Source organism: Oncorhynchus nerka, linkage group LG11, assembly GCF_034236695.1.
Source record: "Oncorhynchus nerka isolate Pitt River linkage group LG11, Oner_Uvic_2.0, whole genome shotgun sequence".
Taxonomy (NCBI): Eukaryota; Metazoa; Chordata; class Actinopteri; order Salmoniformes; family Salmonidae; genus Oncorhynchus; species Oncorhynchus nerka.
Window position 1 is genome coordinate 61774264 of NC_088406.1, and position 16039 is coordinate 61790302.

At 41.7% G+C, this 16039-nt stretch overlaps 1 protein-coding gene across 1 annotated transcript in view; it reads left to right on the forward strand.

Annotated features, from left to right (window-relative positions):
* LOC115137529 (uncharacterized) overlaps window positions 1–16039 on the forward strand; it is a 33207-nt gene that overhangs the window by 6126 nt on the left and 11042 nt on the right. The window contains exons 2-4 of the mRNA XM_065024095.1: window positions 84–404; window positions 795–1073; window positions 1216–1329. Of these exons, the coding sequence (XP_064880167.1) occupies window positions 84–404; window positions 795–1073; window positions 1216–1329 (714 nt within the window). The remainder of the gene's footprint in view (window positions 1–83; window positions 405–794; window positions 1074–1215; window positions 1330–16039) is intronic.

Sequence of the window (16039 nt, forward strand, 5' to 3'; positions counted from 1 at the left end):
TGAGAAACTAAGTTGCGACAGTATGTTAGAGAACTATGATATTTAAGTCAATGCGTTGATATTGAGTCTCTCTCTCTCCACAGTACTCTGCTCAGCCCAGCATTCAGAACAGCCAGAGACTCGGCAGGTGAAAGGCATCGTGGGAACGTTTTTCTCTTTTCCAGAGAGGGTGTTGACGTCTGGCAATTTACTTTATGGAGACCTTGGCAATATTGCACACGTGTACCCTGTTAAACAATGTAATACCAACCTTGAGAAGAGATTTAAAAACCACCTTCACTGGAACCATATTACTGGATTCTTCACTTTGTCAGACCTACAAATAGACGATTCTGGGGTTTATACTGTGGAGAATGGAGATGCTGAAGAGAAGATGAGACATACATTTCAGCTGACTGTGTACTGTAAGTGTGTGTGTGCTGTAAATGACAAAATCATTACAGCTGCAATCAGCAGTAGAAACAATACTAAAGTGGTCGCTTTATTGGTTTGGTTAAAAAGCAGGGGCCTGGAGAAATGTAACCACCCCCAAACTCATAGCTATGGATGCAAGGCCTGATCAGCCGTTATATAAAAAGTATAGTTTTAACCATGTTTTGAGACCATAGCTTTTGTTTGCAATTTCTTTGTTTACAAACACTGGTGTAAATCAAGCTCATGTGGCGTTAAGTTGTATTCATCAAGACTCAATGATTCCATATCATTAATTTATATGTCCAAAAAATGATGTAACTGCTCTTTGCCACTTTAAAGAAATTCCATTTCACTAATTCATATTTCATTTTGCCTTCCAGATGTTCTGTCCAAACCTCAGGTGACGGTCCATGATAACATCTCCTGTAGCTTGGTGTGTTCTGTGGAGAACGGGAGAGAGGTGACCCTGTCCTGGTACAAAGGAGGGGAGATACTCAACCAGACCAGCAGCCCTGACCACAACCTCACCCTCGTTCTACCGCTCAAGTTGGATGAACAGAACAGAGACTCTTACAGATGTGAGGCTGCCAACCCAGTCAGCAAGGAGACAGCTGTTGTTCCACATTCCTGTATAGAGACTGATCCCTCTAAGGTGACAGGTAAAAACATGTACAGTAGCAATGTCACATTGCAGATATCCAGACAATACCAACTTCTTTATGAAACAATAAGTATGGTAGAGCTCATTTTATGAAACACAATGTTTTAATAAAAGTATTGTTTTCTCTCTTTTTAATTTAGATGGTGAAGAGAGGACACGAGGTTCTCTTATTGCTGTAATCTGCGTTTTGGTGGCTTCAGGACTTGTTGGACTTGCAATCCATCTGAAGAAGAGGAGAAACAGAAACAAGGCAGGTATTTAGCTTTTAATGGGGTGAGGTCATTCTCCTTGTCAAAACATCTTGTGCACAACCTTTATTAATTACCATTGATAGTGTTTTATAAATGTAGGAAATGTTTGCCTGAACAACGGATGCAGGTCAAATGAAGTGGCGTATCTTCCACACTTCCTCTGCTTGGTCAGACAGTTGCATTGTCTCAGACCACTTCTCTAAATGTTGAAAAAAGCAGACGGCACACATGCACACAAGCACAGTCTGACAATTATTTTCTCTGGTGCCAAAACCACTGCTAGTACAGGCACCCATAGTAACATGAGTTCTTAGTGTTGTAGAACCTGTCTTGGGGATGAGCATGTGTGCATATCTGTTAGTTACTCCCACCCACACTGTATATTTCCTTTACTTTATTTGCATATTGTACATACATTATCAGTCAAACGTTTGGACACCTACCCATTCAACCGGTCTCACAACTGCAGACCACATGTAACCATACCAGCCAGGACCTCCACATCCGGCTACTTCACCTGTGGGTCGTCTGGGGTCTTTTTCTGTCTGTAAAAAAGCCAATTTGTGGGATATTCATTCTGAAGGTCTGGGCCTGGCTCCCGCGTGGGTGGACTTATGCCCTCCCTGGCCCACCAATCGATGCGCCCTTGCCCAGTCATGTTAAATCCATAGATTAGAGTGTAATTAATTAATTTAAACTGACTGTCCTTTAATGAACTGTAATTCAGTAAAATCTTTGAAGTTGTTGCATTTATATTTTTGTTCAGTATAGAAATGCCTTTGATCTTCCCATGTCTTTTACAGTATTTGCCAAGTCAGTGGACTTAAGCTTGGCTTCATGGTTCCTCCCACTAGATTTAGGAATGCTTCTACATGTGTAGACTGAGTTACCTACTGCAGAACAATGAGAATAGACAAGAGAGCGTCAGACTTGTATTGTTTCCTTCCTCTGGTGCAAAGTATCTAATAACGTAACATATGATCAGTTTTACTTTTGTCGCTTTCCTCTTTCCTTGTCCCTCTCAATCCTTTGCTCCCTCTCCCTGTTTAGGAGGAGCGAACAGGTATACAAGGACTTGAGACAACCCTGACCTGACAGTTTATGATACACTCCAGTAACATCGCATGGCTGCCAGCGAGGATGTTGACACTGCATGAAGGTGCAAAACAGGAAGGTTCTGAGAGGGTGACATGGCAAATTCACACATGAGAAGGTGCTACATCTTAAAGTGGATGTTGAGACAGAGTTATTTTAAATATTAGTTTAGAAAAATTAATTGAGGCACAGTTGTTACTGGAGAAAATTCCCATTTAACCATTGCACTTTTATCATTTCAGACTTCCTGTGTTGGTCATTCTCACTTGTTTTTGTTGAATTGGTGCCTCGGAACTTCACTGATACAGACAAATTCAATAGCTATACCTAGGGTTATTAGTAGGGTGATCCCTCTTTTCAATTGCCCATTTTCCCAATGTATAGGTTAAAACAAATGGAACCTCGTTCTTAATACAGTTCACTACTGTGTTTGTTATGCTATTACTGGGCCAAAGCTTCTTTTCAGTTCTGTATTTTCTGTTTAACCTCATAGTCCGACCAAACCCGTATGCGGTAGCGTAACTACAGCCTCAAGCTCATTAGCATAACGCAACGTTAGCGATTTCTAAAAATCGCAAATGAAATGAAATAAATATGCCTGTTCTCAAGCTTATCCTTTTCTTAACAATCCTGTCGTCTCAGATTTTCAAAATATGCTTTAGAACCAGAGAAAATCACTAATTTGTGTAAGAGTGGTGATAGCTAGCTTAGCATTAGCGTTAGCATTTAGCACGCAACATATTCACAAAAACCAGCCAAGGAATCAAATAAAATAATTTACCTTTGAAGAACTTCAGATGTTTCAATGAGGAGACTCTCAGTTACATAGCAGATGTCCAGTTTTTCCTGAAAGATTCTTGTGTAGGACACATCGTTACCTTTTGTTACTATGCATATGGCTACCGAAACTAACCGAAAATTCAGTCACCTACATGTCGAACTTTTTCCGAATTAACTCCATAATATCGACTGAAACATGGAAAACGTTGTTTGAATCAATCCTGAAGGTGGTTTGTCATATTTCTCTCCATTGAAAGCACCGTCCTTGTAGCCTGGTTTGTTCTGAGATTTGAATGGAAAAATACCGGGACCTGACTTTTGCGCACCGATTGCCACGCAGACACCAAGCGGGACACCTGGTAAATGTAGTCCCTTATGGTCAATCTTCCAATGATATCCCTACAAATACGTCACAATGCTGCAAAGACCTTGGGGAAACAAGAGAAAGAGTCCGTTCATTCCTGTCGCATTCACAGCCATATAAGGCGATCATGGAAAACGTAGCCTCAGAAATCCTGTGCATTTCCTGGTCGGTCATACATCTTGGTTTTGCCCGAAGCATTTGTTCTAAGGGACTCACAGTGAAAATCTTTGCATTTCTGGAAACGTAAGACTGTCTTCTTTCCAAAACTATCAATTCCAAGCATATTCGAGCATCTTTTCGTGACAAAATATTGCGCTTAAAACGGGCACGTCTTTTTATCCAAAAATGAAATACTGCCCCTAGAGTCTTAACATTTACATTTACATTTAAGTCATTTAGCAGACGCTCTTATCCAGAGCGACTTACAAATTGGTGCTTTCACCTTATGACATCCAGTGGAACAGCCACTTTACAATAGTGCATCTAGGTCTTTTAAGGGGGGGGGGGGGAGAAGGATTACTTTATCCTATCCTAGGTATTCCTTAAAGAGGTGGGGTTTCAGGTGTCTGAAACATGTACGTGCCTCCCTTTATCTTTTTATAGCTGGTCATTCTTTAGCTTGCCAGTGGATAGCAGCGGTGTATGTAAAGGCTGTTAGGCTACGTTGGAAACAAAGTCCACAAGTTTATATTTTCACCATGTAGATTCTATTGAAACATTTTTGAGTGGTCGATCTTGATTTGCATTTTGACTCAAATGATCTTTGGTGACATACTCTTACTGCTTTTTGCAAAATGCTGATTAAGTGTAGTTCAGATCTTGCTTTGACAAGTGTGTTCATGCAGTTTGAATGTACAAAATCAACTGTTTAGTTTATTATGATGGACCATTTATTGCTTGTCTTTATCTACACAGTATGTAGCTAATCTCTTAAGAATACAATCAGTGGGGGAGTGTTTTAAGGCACTGCATCGCAGTGCTAGCTTTGCCACCAGAGATCCTGGTTCGAGTCCAGTCTCTGTCGACCCAGGGGGAGGTGCACAATTGGCCCAGTGTTAGGGGAGGGTTACAATCACTCAATCCTGCACACTCCTAGAGCATTTTGTGCTCCACCTACAGTGGGGCAAAAAAGTATTTAGTCAGCCACCAATTGTGCAAGTTCTCCCACCTAAAGATGAGGCCTGTAATTTTCATCATAGGTACACTTCAACTATGACAGGAAACAAAAAATCACATTGTAGGATTTTTTTAATGAATTTATTTGCAAATTATGGTGGAAAATAAGTATTTGGTCACCTACAAGCAAGATTTCTGGCTCTCATAGACCTGTAACTTCTTTAAGAAGCTCCTCTGTCCTCCACTCATTACTTGTATTAATGGCACATGTTTGAACTTGTTATCAGTATAAAAGACACCTGTCCACAACCTCAAACAGTCACCCTCCAAACTCCACTATGGCCAAGACCAAAGAGCTGTCAAAGGACACCAGAAACAAAATTGTAGACATGCACCAGGCTGGGAAGACTGAATCTGGAACAGGTAAGCAGCTTGGTTTGAAGAAATCAACTGTGGGAGCAATTATTAGGAAATGGAAGACATACAAGACCACTGATAATCTCCCTCGATCTGGGGCTCCACACAAGTTCTCACCCCGTGGGATCAAAATGATCACAAGAACGGTGAGCAAAAATCCACACGGGGGGACCTAGTGAATGACCTGCAGAGAGCTGGGACCAAAGTAACAAAGCCTACCATCAGTAACACACTACGCCGCCAGGGACTCAAATCCTGCAGTGCCAGATGTGTCCCCCTGCTTAAGCCAGTACATGTCCAGGCCCGTCTGAAGTTTGCTAGAGAGCATTTGGATGATCCAGAGAATGTCATATGTTCAGATGAAACCAAAATATAACTTTTTGGTAAAAACTCAACTCGTTGTGTTTGGAGGACAAAGAATGCTGAGTTTCATCCAAAGAACACCATACCTACTGTGAAGCATGGGGGTGGAAACATGTTTTGGGGCATTCTGCAAAGGGACCAGGACGACTGATCCATGTAAAGGAAAGAATGAATGGGGCCGTGTATCGTGAGATTTTGAGTGAAAACCTCCTTCCATCAAGCACGGGCATTGAAGATGTAACGTGGCTGGGTCTTTCAGCATGACAATGATCCCAAACACACCACCCGGGCAACGGAGGAGTGGCTTCGTAAGAAGCATTTCAAGGTCCTGGAGTGGTCTAGCCAGTCTCCAGATCTCAACCCCATAGAAAATCTTTGGAGGGAGTTGAAAGTCCGTGTTGCCCAGCAACAGCCCCAAAACATCACTGCTCTAGAGGAGATCTGCATGGAGGAATGGGCCAAAATACCAGCAACAGTGTGTGAAAACCTGTGAAAAAGACTTACAGAAAATGTTTGACCTCTGTCATTGCCAACAAAGGGTATATAACAAAGTTTTGAGAAACTGTTGTTATTGACTAAATACTTATTTTCCACCATAATTTGCAAATAATTTAATTAAAAATTCTACAATGTGATTTTCTGGAGAAAAAAAATCTAATTTTGTCTGTCATAGTTGAAGTGTACCTATGATGAAAATGACAGGCCTCATCTTTTTAAGTGGGAGAACTTGCACAATTGGTGGCTGACTAAATACTTTTTTGCCCCACTGTATGTTAGCCAACATCCGGAGGGCGCGCAAATCAAAGAAATTGCAATATTAAACATGCATGAACGTACTTGTATTTTATATCATTTAAATGCCTAAATGCTTGTTAATCTAACTGCGTTGTCCAATTTACAATAGGCTTTACAGCGACAGTATACCATGCAATTGTCAGCACAGGCTTCACAAAATTACAAATGGCGATTAAATCACTTAAAATCTTCCTCTGTTTGCAATCCCAAGAGTCCCAGCTACAACATGAATGGTCAATTTGTTAGATAAAATCCTTCTTTATATCCCAAAAAGTTAGTTTAGTTGGCACCACTGATTTGAGTAACCCACTCGTTCAAAATGAAGACACAGGAATCCAAAAAGCTAGCGCTAAACTTCATCCAAACAAGTCAAATGACATTTTTATTAAATCCTCAGGTACCCTAAAATGAAAATAAGCTAAATAAATATTAAAAATAAATATTTCATACTACTTTCCGTATGTTCAATAGGATAGTAAAATTAGTAATCGCGCCTCTTCTTCGCACGCCAAAAGACTATTGTTACTGTGGTCTCTACACAAACTCCAAATTCTTACTAGTTTTTGAAGAAACAAACCTGAAACCTTGAACAAAGACTGACCTCTAGTAGCAGCCATGGGCTCTGTAATCTGGAATTACATAGGACCCATAGCTTCCATTATAAGAGCCTAAAACAAAACAAAAAATAATCTGGTTATTTCTTCGGATTTTCGCCTGCCATATCAATTGTGTTGGTCTCATACATTATTTTAACATTTTTAGAAACTCAATGCTACCAATTATATGCATATCCTGGCTTCTGGGCCTGAGTAAAAGGCAGTTTTACTTTGGGCATGTCAGTCAGGCGGAAATTCTGAAAAAAGGACCCCAAATTTAAATTTGGGTCAAACTTTTGGGGTAGCCTTCCACAAGCTTCCCACAAGAAATTGGGTGAATTTTGGCCCATTCCTCCTGACAGAGCTGGTGTAACTGAGTCAGGTTTGTAGGCATCCTTGCTTGCACACGCTTTTTCAGCTCAGCCACATTTTCTATAGGATTAAGGTCAGGGCTTTGATGGCCACTCCATTAACTTGACTTTGTTGTCCTTAAGCTATTTTTCCACAACTTTGGAAGTATGCTTGGGGTCATTGTCCATTTGGAAGACACATTTGCCACCAAGCTTTAACTTCCTAACTGTCTTGATGTTGCTTCATTATATCCACATTTTCCGTCCTCATGATGCCATCTCTTTTTTTGAAGTGCACCAGCCCCTCCTGCAGAAAAGCACCCTCACAACATGATTCTGCCACCCCCGTGCTTCACAGTTGGTGTTCTTCGGCTTGCAAGCCTCCCCCTTCTTTTTCAAAATATAGTGATGGTCATTATGGCCAAACAGTTCTATTTTAATTTCATCAGACCAGAGGACATTTCTCCAAAAGGTATGATCTTTGTGCCTGTATGCAGTTGCAAACCAGTCTGGCTTTTTTATGGCGGTTTTGGAGCAGTGGCTTCTTCCTTGCTGTGCGACCTTTCAGGTTATGTCGATATAGGACCTGTTTTACTGTGGATATAGATACTTTTGTACCTGTTTTCTTCAGCATTTTCACAAGGTCCTTTGCTGTTCTGGAATTGATTTGCACGTTACGCACGAAAGTATGTCAATCTCTAGGAGACAGAATGCGTCTCCTTCCTGAGCGGTATGCCGGCTGCGTGGTCCCATGTCGTTTATACTTGCGGACTATTGTTTATACAGATGAACGTGGTACCTTCAGGCGTTTGGAAATTGCTCCCAAGGATGAACCAGTCTTGTGGAGGTCTACAAAAAAATGTTTTCTTTTTTCTGAGGTCTTTGAGTTCTTTTGATTTTCCCATAATGTCAAGCAAATAGGAATTGCTTTTGAAGGTAGGCCTTTGTCAGGAGAATTCTATACTCCTGCTGATTTATCAATTCAATTAAGTTACCCGTAGTCTGTTATATCAGGATTAGTAAAATCCTGATAGAAAAGGAAACAGACCGAGGCCCAGTCTACCAAAGTTAAATGTTTATTCACGGGAACGTTCTGACGTGTACAAGAACTTCAATTTATAGCGACACACATACTTCCACACCAACCATCAAATCCGCCCGCCAATAGAGCCTAGGGGAGTACGTGAGAATAGTGTCTTCCTACCCTCCCCTAAGATAGGGAGAGACCTGGGACTGGGAAGTTCTCAGTGTCCCAGCCAAGGTCTCCCCGGATCTGGCTCAGACAGATAGTCTGTTCTCAAAACACTAGACACATTGTTCCCAAAATGTTGATTCTGACTGAAACCACACACAGTATTATAATCATCGAATGAGTTTAACACTTACACACATGTATTATAGTAATCTATTGATTCAAAATAAGTTCATACAATCACATGGTATCAGACCTATGGTTTCAGGACTGTAACATTCTAATCATTTATTAAAACACATTTCCTTATCAGCCTTGAAATACATCCACAGGTACACCGCCAATTGACTCAAATGTTGTCAATTAGCCTATCAGAAGCTTCTAAAGCCATGACATAATTTTCTGGAATTTTCCAAGCTGTTTAAAGGCAGTCAACTTAGTGTATGTAAACCTCTGACCCACTGGAATTGTGATGCAGTGAAATCTGTCTGTAAACAATTGTTGGAAAAATTACTTGTGTCATGAATTTGTTCTTAACTGACTTGCCTATTTAAATAAAGGTAAAAAATAAAATTTAAAAAATAAAAATGCACTAAGTAGATGACCTAACCGACTTGACAAAACTATAGTTTGTTAATAACCTCTTAGAGCTATCCCCTACTTATTTCAATTCCCACTTGAAGACATACCCAAATCTAACAGCCTGTAGCTCAGGCACAGAACCAAGGATATGCATATTCTTGGTACCATTTGAAAGAAAACACACTGAAGTTTGTGTAAATGTGAATTGAATGTAGGAGAATATAACACAATAGATCTGGTTTAGATAATAGAATTAAAAAACCATACGTTATTGTTGTATCATCTTTAAAATGAACAAGACAAAACAAACATTCAGATAGGATGATGGGGACAATTTCAGTGAAAAATAGAAGAGGGCAACAGTAGTTGTGCAAAGTTTCAGAATGAAAACTTCCAAAATGAGTGTGCTTCATGACATTTATCATGAAGTCACCCAGGTGTCCCACACAAGTAGCCCAAATGTACCCAAGTGGCCAAATTGGGGAAGTTATACATTTTGAATGGAATAACTATTTACAAAATACCAAAATGGTATTCTAACACCCCCCCCCCCCAAAAAAAAATGGAGAAAAAAAAGAAATATATATATATATATATACACATTTACAAAATAACACTTTCAATATTTGGAAGTCCCTCAGTCCTCTACACAATATTGTGCTGCTGATGCCAGGTGCCATAGCAGTCTCTTTCTGCTGTAAAGCAGAGGGTCACCAAGCATGTGGTGCAAGTGATGGGGGACTTCATTTTGTAAAGAACACAGCGACGCCTCCATGCTGTGCCCTTTTGGCCCTGAGGCACATCCACGCCTGCAGAAATAAATTTGGGCAGATGAACACCACTTGCGGCAGGAGCTGGATGAACCAGCTTCAGTGGGGGATGGACACCGTGGCATTGGGGGCTCCCATTCGGAGTCAGTGTCACTGTGAAAGAAAATGTTCAGTTAGAATACATTTACATTTAAGTCATTTAGCAGACGCTCTTATCCAGAGCGACTTACAAATTGGTGCGTTCACTTATGACAGAATAGTTTCACATATGAGCCCTGTATCAACTGGTATAATAAACATATATATATATATATAGAGTACAGGGAACATAAGGTTGAATATATTATTATAGACCTGCTAGATCTACTGTCTCATCTATATTATGACATTTCAGCTAGATCTACTGTCTCTATAATATGACAGACCAGCTGTATCTACTGTCTCCATTTCACTTTGGCCATTGTTGTGGGCCTGCCCTCCCCTCAACAGCCTCAAATAGGCTATTTCATTTCACAAATAATATTTTATATAATGTTAATTTCAAACAACTGCATTAGCATGAGAAGAACTTACCAGTCCAAAATTATGTCCTCTCCGTTCAAAACATATTCCTCCATTTGGGAATCGCTAAATGAATGGTCCTCGATCAATTTCTTCTAAAATTGTGTGTACATCTGTATATCTAGACTTAGATTTAACTTTCCCTGACTTAGTCGCCATACTGATTTGAAATATAAACAGCTGAATATGCGCTTTACCAAAACAATGCTGCGCGCAACATGCGTGGCTTTTTCCGGTATGAATCGTCAATGGCGAATGAACCTCTTTAAGCCGGAGTTTACTACATGGGTTGGTCTTCCAACACATAAACATTACATATTGCCATTTAACTCAGCTCATTGGCTATGTACCCAGCCAGATTTCAAGACGATCAGCGGTCATTGGGTTAAAATACAGTCAATCAACGAAACAGCGGGCAAATCATTGGTGCACAACGATGTCATTACTTGTCTTCAAATTGGTTTCTTTCAGTCAATACGTTCCGCGAAATGACCCATCAGGTTTGGTTGTGTTACAAACAAACCAGTTGATTGCAATGAAACCAAACATGACTGGAAAAGTCACGTTTTGTGTGTGTATTTACCTCGAATGTGTCGTCAAATGAGTGAGACGGAATTCACGACACAAGCGGTTCACAAAATGTTTCGTGTTAGGCTATAAAAATGGATTTTAACAAACAAAAGACCATTCATTGTGTAACAATGAGCATTGGGATTGCAAACAGAGGAAGATCATCAAAGGTAAACTATTTATTTTTTATTTTTCAGTTTGTGGTTTTGTTACGCCTGTGCTGGTTGAAATAGTTGTTTTTTATGGGTCAGATAAATTTTATCCTCAGATAATCGCATTGTATTCTTTCGCAGTAAATCCTTTTTTTAAATCTGACAACGCAGTTGGATTAGCAAGATTCTGGGCTTTCGAAACATGTGAGACACTTGTGTTTCATGAATGTTTAAAATGACTATGTTTCATGAATGTTTAAAATGACTATTTATGTAGCAATCACGTTGTCAAATTTCAACCCGCTACCGGTTTCGGTGCGCAGAGAGGTTAACAAGAAGTTTGGAGTGGTTGAAAAATGACTCCAAGTGTATGTAAACTTCCGACTTCAACTGTATACTTGAAAAATATACTTCCCTTATCACAATATGATTTAAGTTTACTTCATTGTTTATTTTTGTATTGCAACAATATACCTTTGAGAACTGTCAGTCTTTGCAGCCATAGTTGCGTTCAAGAGATTGAGATTGGCATCATTTCTCCAGAGACACAACCTCCAGATTCTGGTTTTAATGTTTGACCTAGATAATTTGTGTATGTATTGATATGTAGACTGTGTGCCTTTTTTTGTTTTAGTTCTATCCTTGAGCGGTTCTTGTCTAATGTTCTGTATTATGTTTTGTGTGAACCCCAGGAAGAGTAGCTGCTGCTTTTGCAACAGCTAATGGGGATCCTAATAAAATGCCAAATGTAGCCTACTTCTGGGGTCTAGGAGAGACCACTGTAATTGTTTGTGTTTCTCGATTTATTGAGTTTAAGTGTATTTGGGACATTTTGTCGTGTTACTTTTAATGCCAGCCAGCTGTACATTTCTAATTTGAAAGTGACATTTCAAGCATTGCTGTCAAGGAAACAGTTTTTCTTGTAATGTATTTTTCTCATCTAGTGGTTGAATGTTTATATATTTCAGTATACTGTACATACTACACCATGTTGTACTCTGAGCCAGTGCACTGTATATTCTAAGTGTAACAAATATTCTCAAACATTTCTCTGCTTTTTACATTTGGACTGTGCTCATGCATTGTTGTGCCATTTTCTATAAAAACATGTCTTGTAAATTATGCCATGCCAAATATAATTTGAATCACATTTGGTCAGAACATGAGTGCCTCATTTATCATTCTGTGTATTTGTGATGTATTTTTCCATAGTTCCGATTTTGCAATGTTGTGAATTTTGTTACAGGAAATTCGTAATATTCCTGTATAAAACACTGATTAGCCATACACTCTTTCAGTCTGCAGCAGCATGTACAAGGTATGGAGTACCTTTAACATTTTGACTTTGATTCCTGATCTTTAGCATTATGGTCAGTGTGAAGAACTGTCTTCGGCTCCCCTAAAATAGATGTTTCTGCAGCACACACTGACAACACCTCCTAGTGCAGAGGTGTCTGGGTGTTGAACTTTTACACCAGAAACCAGCCGATATGTATTATTATGTGTATAAAATATATGTAACGAACAAAGTGAAAACCAAATTAAGTTGAGCCTATACGTTGTGAAGAATTTATTAATATAATCAAGGAACTCAGGGAACAGACAGGAATCCGATTGGGAGACATTCTATAGGCCTAATATAGGAGAGTTGGCAGAACAGTTGTCCTCTACTAAAATGTAAACATTTCATCTTATTGATTTAATTGAATGATGATAATGTGCAAATTTTATGACATGTCAGACTTTATCGTAAAGTTTTTTTTTTACATCACCATCGACCATACCTCATTGCAACTCCCCTCCAAGTCTCCGACCACTACCTTGTATCCTTTTCCCTCTCGCTCTCATCCAACACTTCCCACACTGCCCCTACTCGGATGGTATCGCGCCGTCCCAACCTTCGCTCTCTCTCCCCCGCTACTCTCTCCTCTTCCATCCTATCATCTCTTCCCTCTGCTCAAACCTTCTCCAACCTATCTCCTGATTCTGCCTCCTCAACCCTCCTCTCCTCCCTTTCTGCATCCTTTGACTCTCTATGTCCCCTATCCTCCAGGCCGGCTCGGTCCTCCCCTCCCGCTCCGTGGCTCGACGACTCATTGCGAGCTCACAGAACAGGGCTCCGGGCAGCCGAGCGGAAATGGAGGAAAACTCGCCTCCCTGCGGACCTGGCATCCTTTCACTCCCTCCTCTCTACATTTTCCTCTTCTGTCGCTGCTGCTAAAGCCACTTTCTACCACTCTAAATTCCAAGCATCTGCCTCTAACCCTAGGAAGCTCTTTGCCACCTTCTCCTCCCTCTCTGCAGATGACTTCGTCAACCATTTTGAAAAGAAGGTCGACGACATCCGATCCTCGTTTGCTAAGTCAAACGACACCGCTGGTTCTGCTCACACTGCCCTACCCTGTGCTCTGACCTCTTTCTCCCCTCTCTCTCAGATGAAATCTCGCGTCTTGTGACGGCCGGCCGCCCAACAACCTGCCCGCTTGACCCTATCCCCTCCTCTCTTCTCCAGACCATTTCCGGAGACCTTCTCCCTTACCTCACCTCGCTCATCAACTCATCCCTGACCGCTGGCTACGTCCCTTCCGTCCTCAAGAGAGCGAGAGTTGCACCCCTTCTGAAAAAACCTACACTCGATCCCTCCGATGTCAACAACTACAGACCAGTATCCCTTCTTTCTTTTCTCTCCAAAACTCTTGAACGTGCCGTCCTTGGCCAGCTCTCCCGCTATCTCTCTCAGAATGACCTTCTTGATCCAAATCAGTCAGGTTTCAAGACTAGTCATTCAACTAAGACTGCTCTTCTCTGTATCACGGAGGCGCTCCGCACTGCTAAAGCTAACTCTCTCTCCTCTGCTCTCATCCTTCTAGACCTATCGGCTGCCTTCGATACTGTGAACCATCAGATCCTCCTCTCCACCCTCTCCGAGTTGGGCATCTCCGGCGCGGCCCACGCTTGGTTGCGTCCTACCTGACAGGTCGCTCCTACCAGGTGGCGTGGCGAATCTGCCTCCTCACCACGTGCTCTCACCACTGGTGTCCCCCAGGGCTCTGTTCTAAGCCCTCTCCTATTCTCGCTATACACCAAGTCACTTGGCTCTGTCATAACCTCACATGGTCTCTCCTATCATTGCTATGCAGACGACACACAATTAATCTTCTCCTTTCCCCCTTCTGACGACCAGGTGGCGAATCGCATCTCTGCATGTCTGGCAGACATATCAGTGTGGATGACGGATCACCACCTCAAGCTGAACCTCGGCAAGACGGAGCTGCTCTTCCTCCCGGGAAGGACTGCCCGTTCCATGATCTCGCCATCACGGTTGACAACTCCATTGTGTCCTCCTCCCAGAGCGCTAAGAACCTTGGCGTGATCCTGGACAACACCCTGTCGTTCTCAAATAACATCAAGGCGGTGGCCCGTTCCTGTAGGTTCATGCTCTACAACATCCGCAGAGTACGACCCTGCCTCACACAGGAAGCGGCGCAGGTCCTAATCCAGGCACTTGTCATCTCCCGTCTGGATTACTGCAACTCGCTGTTGGCTGGGCTCCTGCCTGTGCCATTAAACCCTACAACTCATCCAGAACGCCGCAGCCCGTCTGGTGTTCAACCTTCCCCAAGTTCTCTCACGTCACCCCGCTCCTCCGCTCTCTCCACTGGCTTCCAGTTGAAGCTCGCATCCGCTACAAGACCATGGTGCTTGCCTACGGAGCTGTGAGGGAACGGCACCTCAGTACCTCCAGGCTCTGATCAGGCCCTACACCCAAACAAGGGCACTGCGTTCATCCACCTCTGGCCTGCTCGCCTCCCTACCACTGAGGAAGTACAGTTCCCGCTCAGCCCAGTCAAAACTGTTCGCTGCTCTGGCCCCCAATGGTGGAACAAACTCCCTCACGACGCCAGGACAGCGGAGTCAATCACCACCTTCCGGAGACACCTGAAACCCCACCTCTTTAAGGAATACCTAGGATAGGATAAAGTAATCCTTCTCACCCCCTTAAAAGATTTAGATGCACTATTGTAAAGTGGCTGTTCCACTGGATGTCATAAGGTGAATGCACCAATTTGTAAGTCGCTCTGGATAAGAGCGTCTGCTAAATGACTTAAATGTAAATGTAATGATAAATTGTTCTATTCAAAACACACACGTTCAAATTTACATCTCCTCTCTCCATCTGTATTCTCCACAGTTTAAACCCCAGAATCTTATATCTGAAAGTGACAGAATTAAGTATCCTGTAACATTGTCCCAGTGTAGGTGGTTTTCAAATCTCTTATCAAGGTTGATACCTGTGCCCTTCATAAATTGAACTGCCCACTTCCAGCACCTGCTCTGGGAAAAAGAAAGACTTTCCCACAATCTCTTTCACCTGCTAAGTTTCAAACTGGGCTGAATGCTGGGCTTGACATAGTAGATAGCTTAGATATCTGAGTATCAGCACACTTGTCACAAAGTACAGTATATTTTAAATACTTAAGCTACAACATTGTCTTTTTTCCACTTAAGACCCCAAAAATGCAGTCTTTACAACACTTGTCATGAAACTAACTGTAGCATTTTCACCCATCTCACTTCTCTGCCCATGATCTATTTAATAAATCACATTACCTGCTCCTCAACCACTCGTCTTTCACTCCACCATCTAGCATCTACATGACAGATAGACACTCAGTGGAGATTTTAGCATGTAAATCTTGGTTGGGGGAAAAAAAGTGGGATGCATGCCAGCAAAGCCACAACACTAAGCAATACATGATTTGCACTAGAACACTGACACTGCCCACAAACTGTTAGGGCATACATAAAGTCTCAACAACTTACCACTGCTACACCTGGTTATCAGTGGAGCCTTGGCTGGCAGCGAAACAGTTCATTCAGCCTCATTTACTGCCTTTAAAAAAATATGGCTGACTTGCTTAAACAAATGTGATTTCCACTGACAATTGAGATATGCCATAGTTTGTACAAGGGGACGACAAGCGAATAAGAGGCAAGCACTAATTTCGA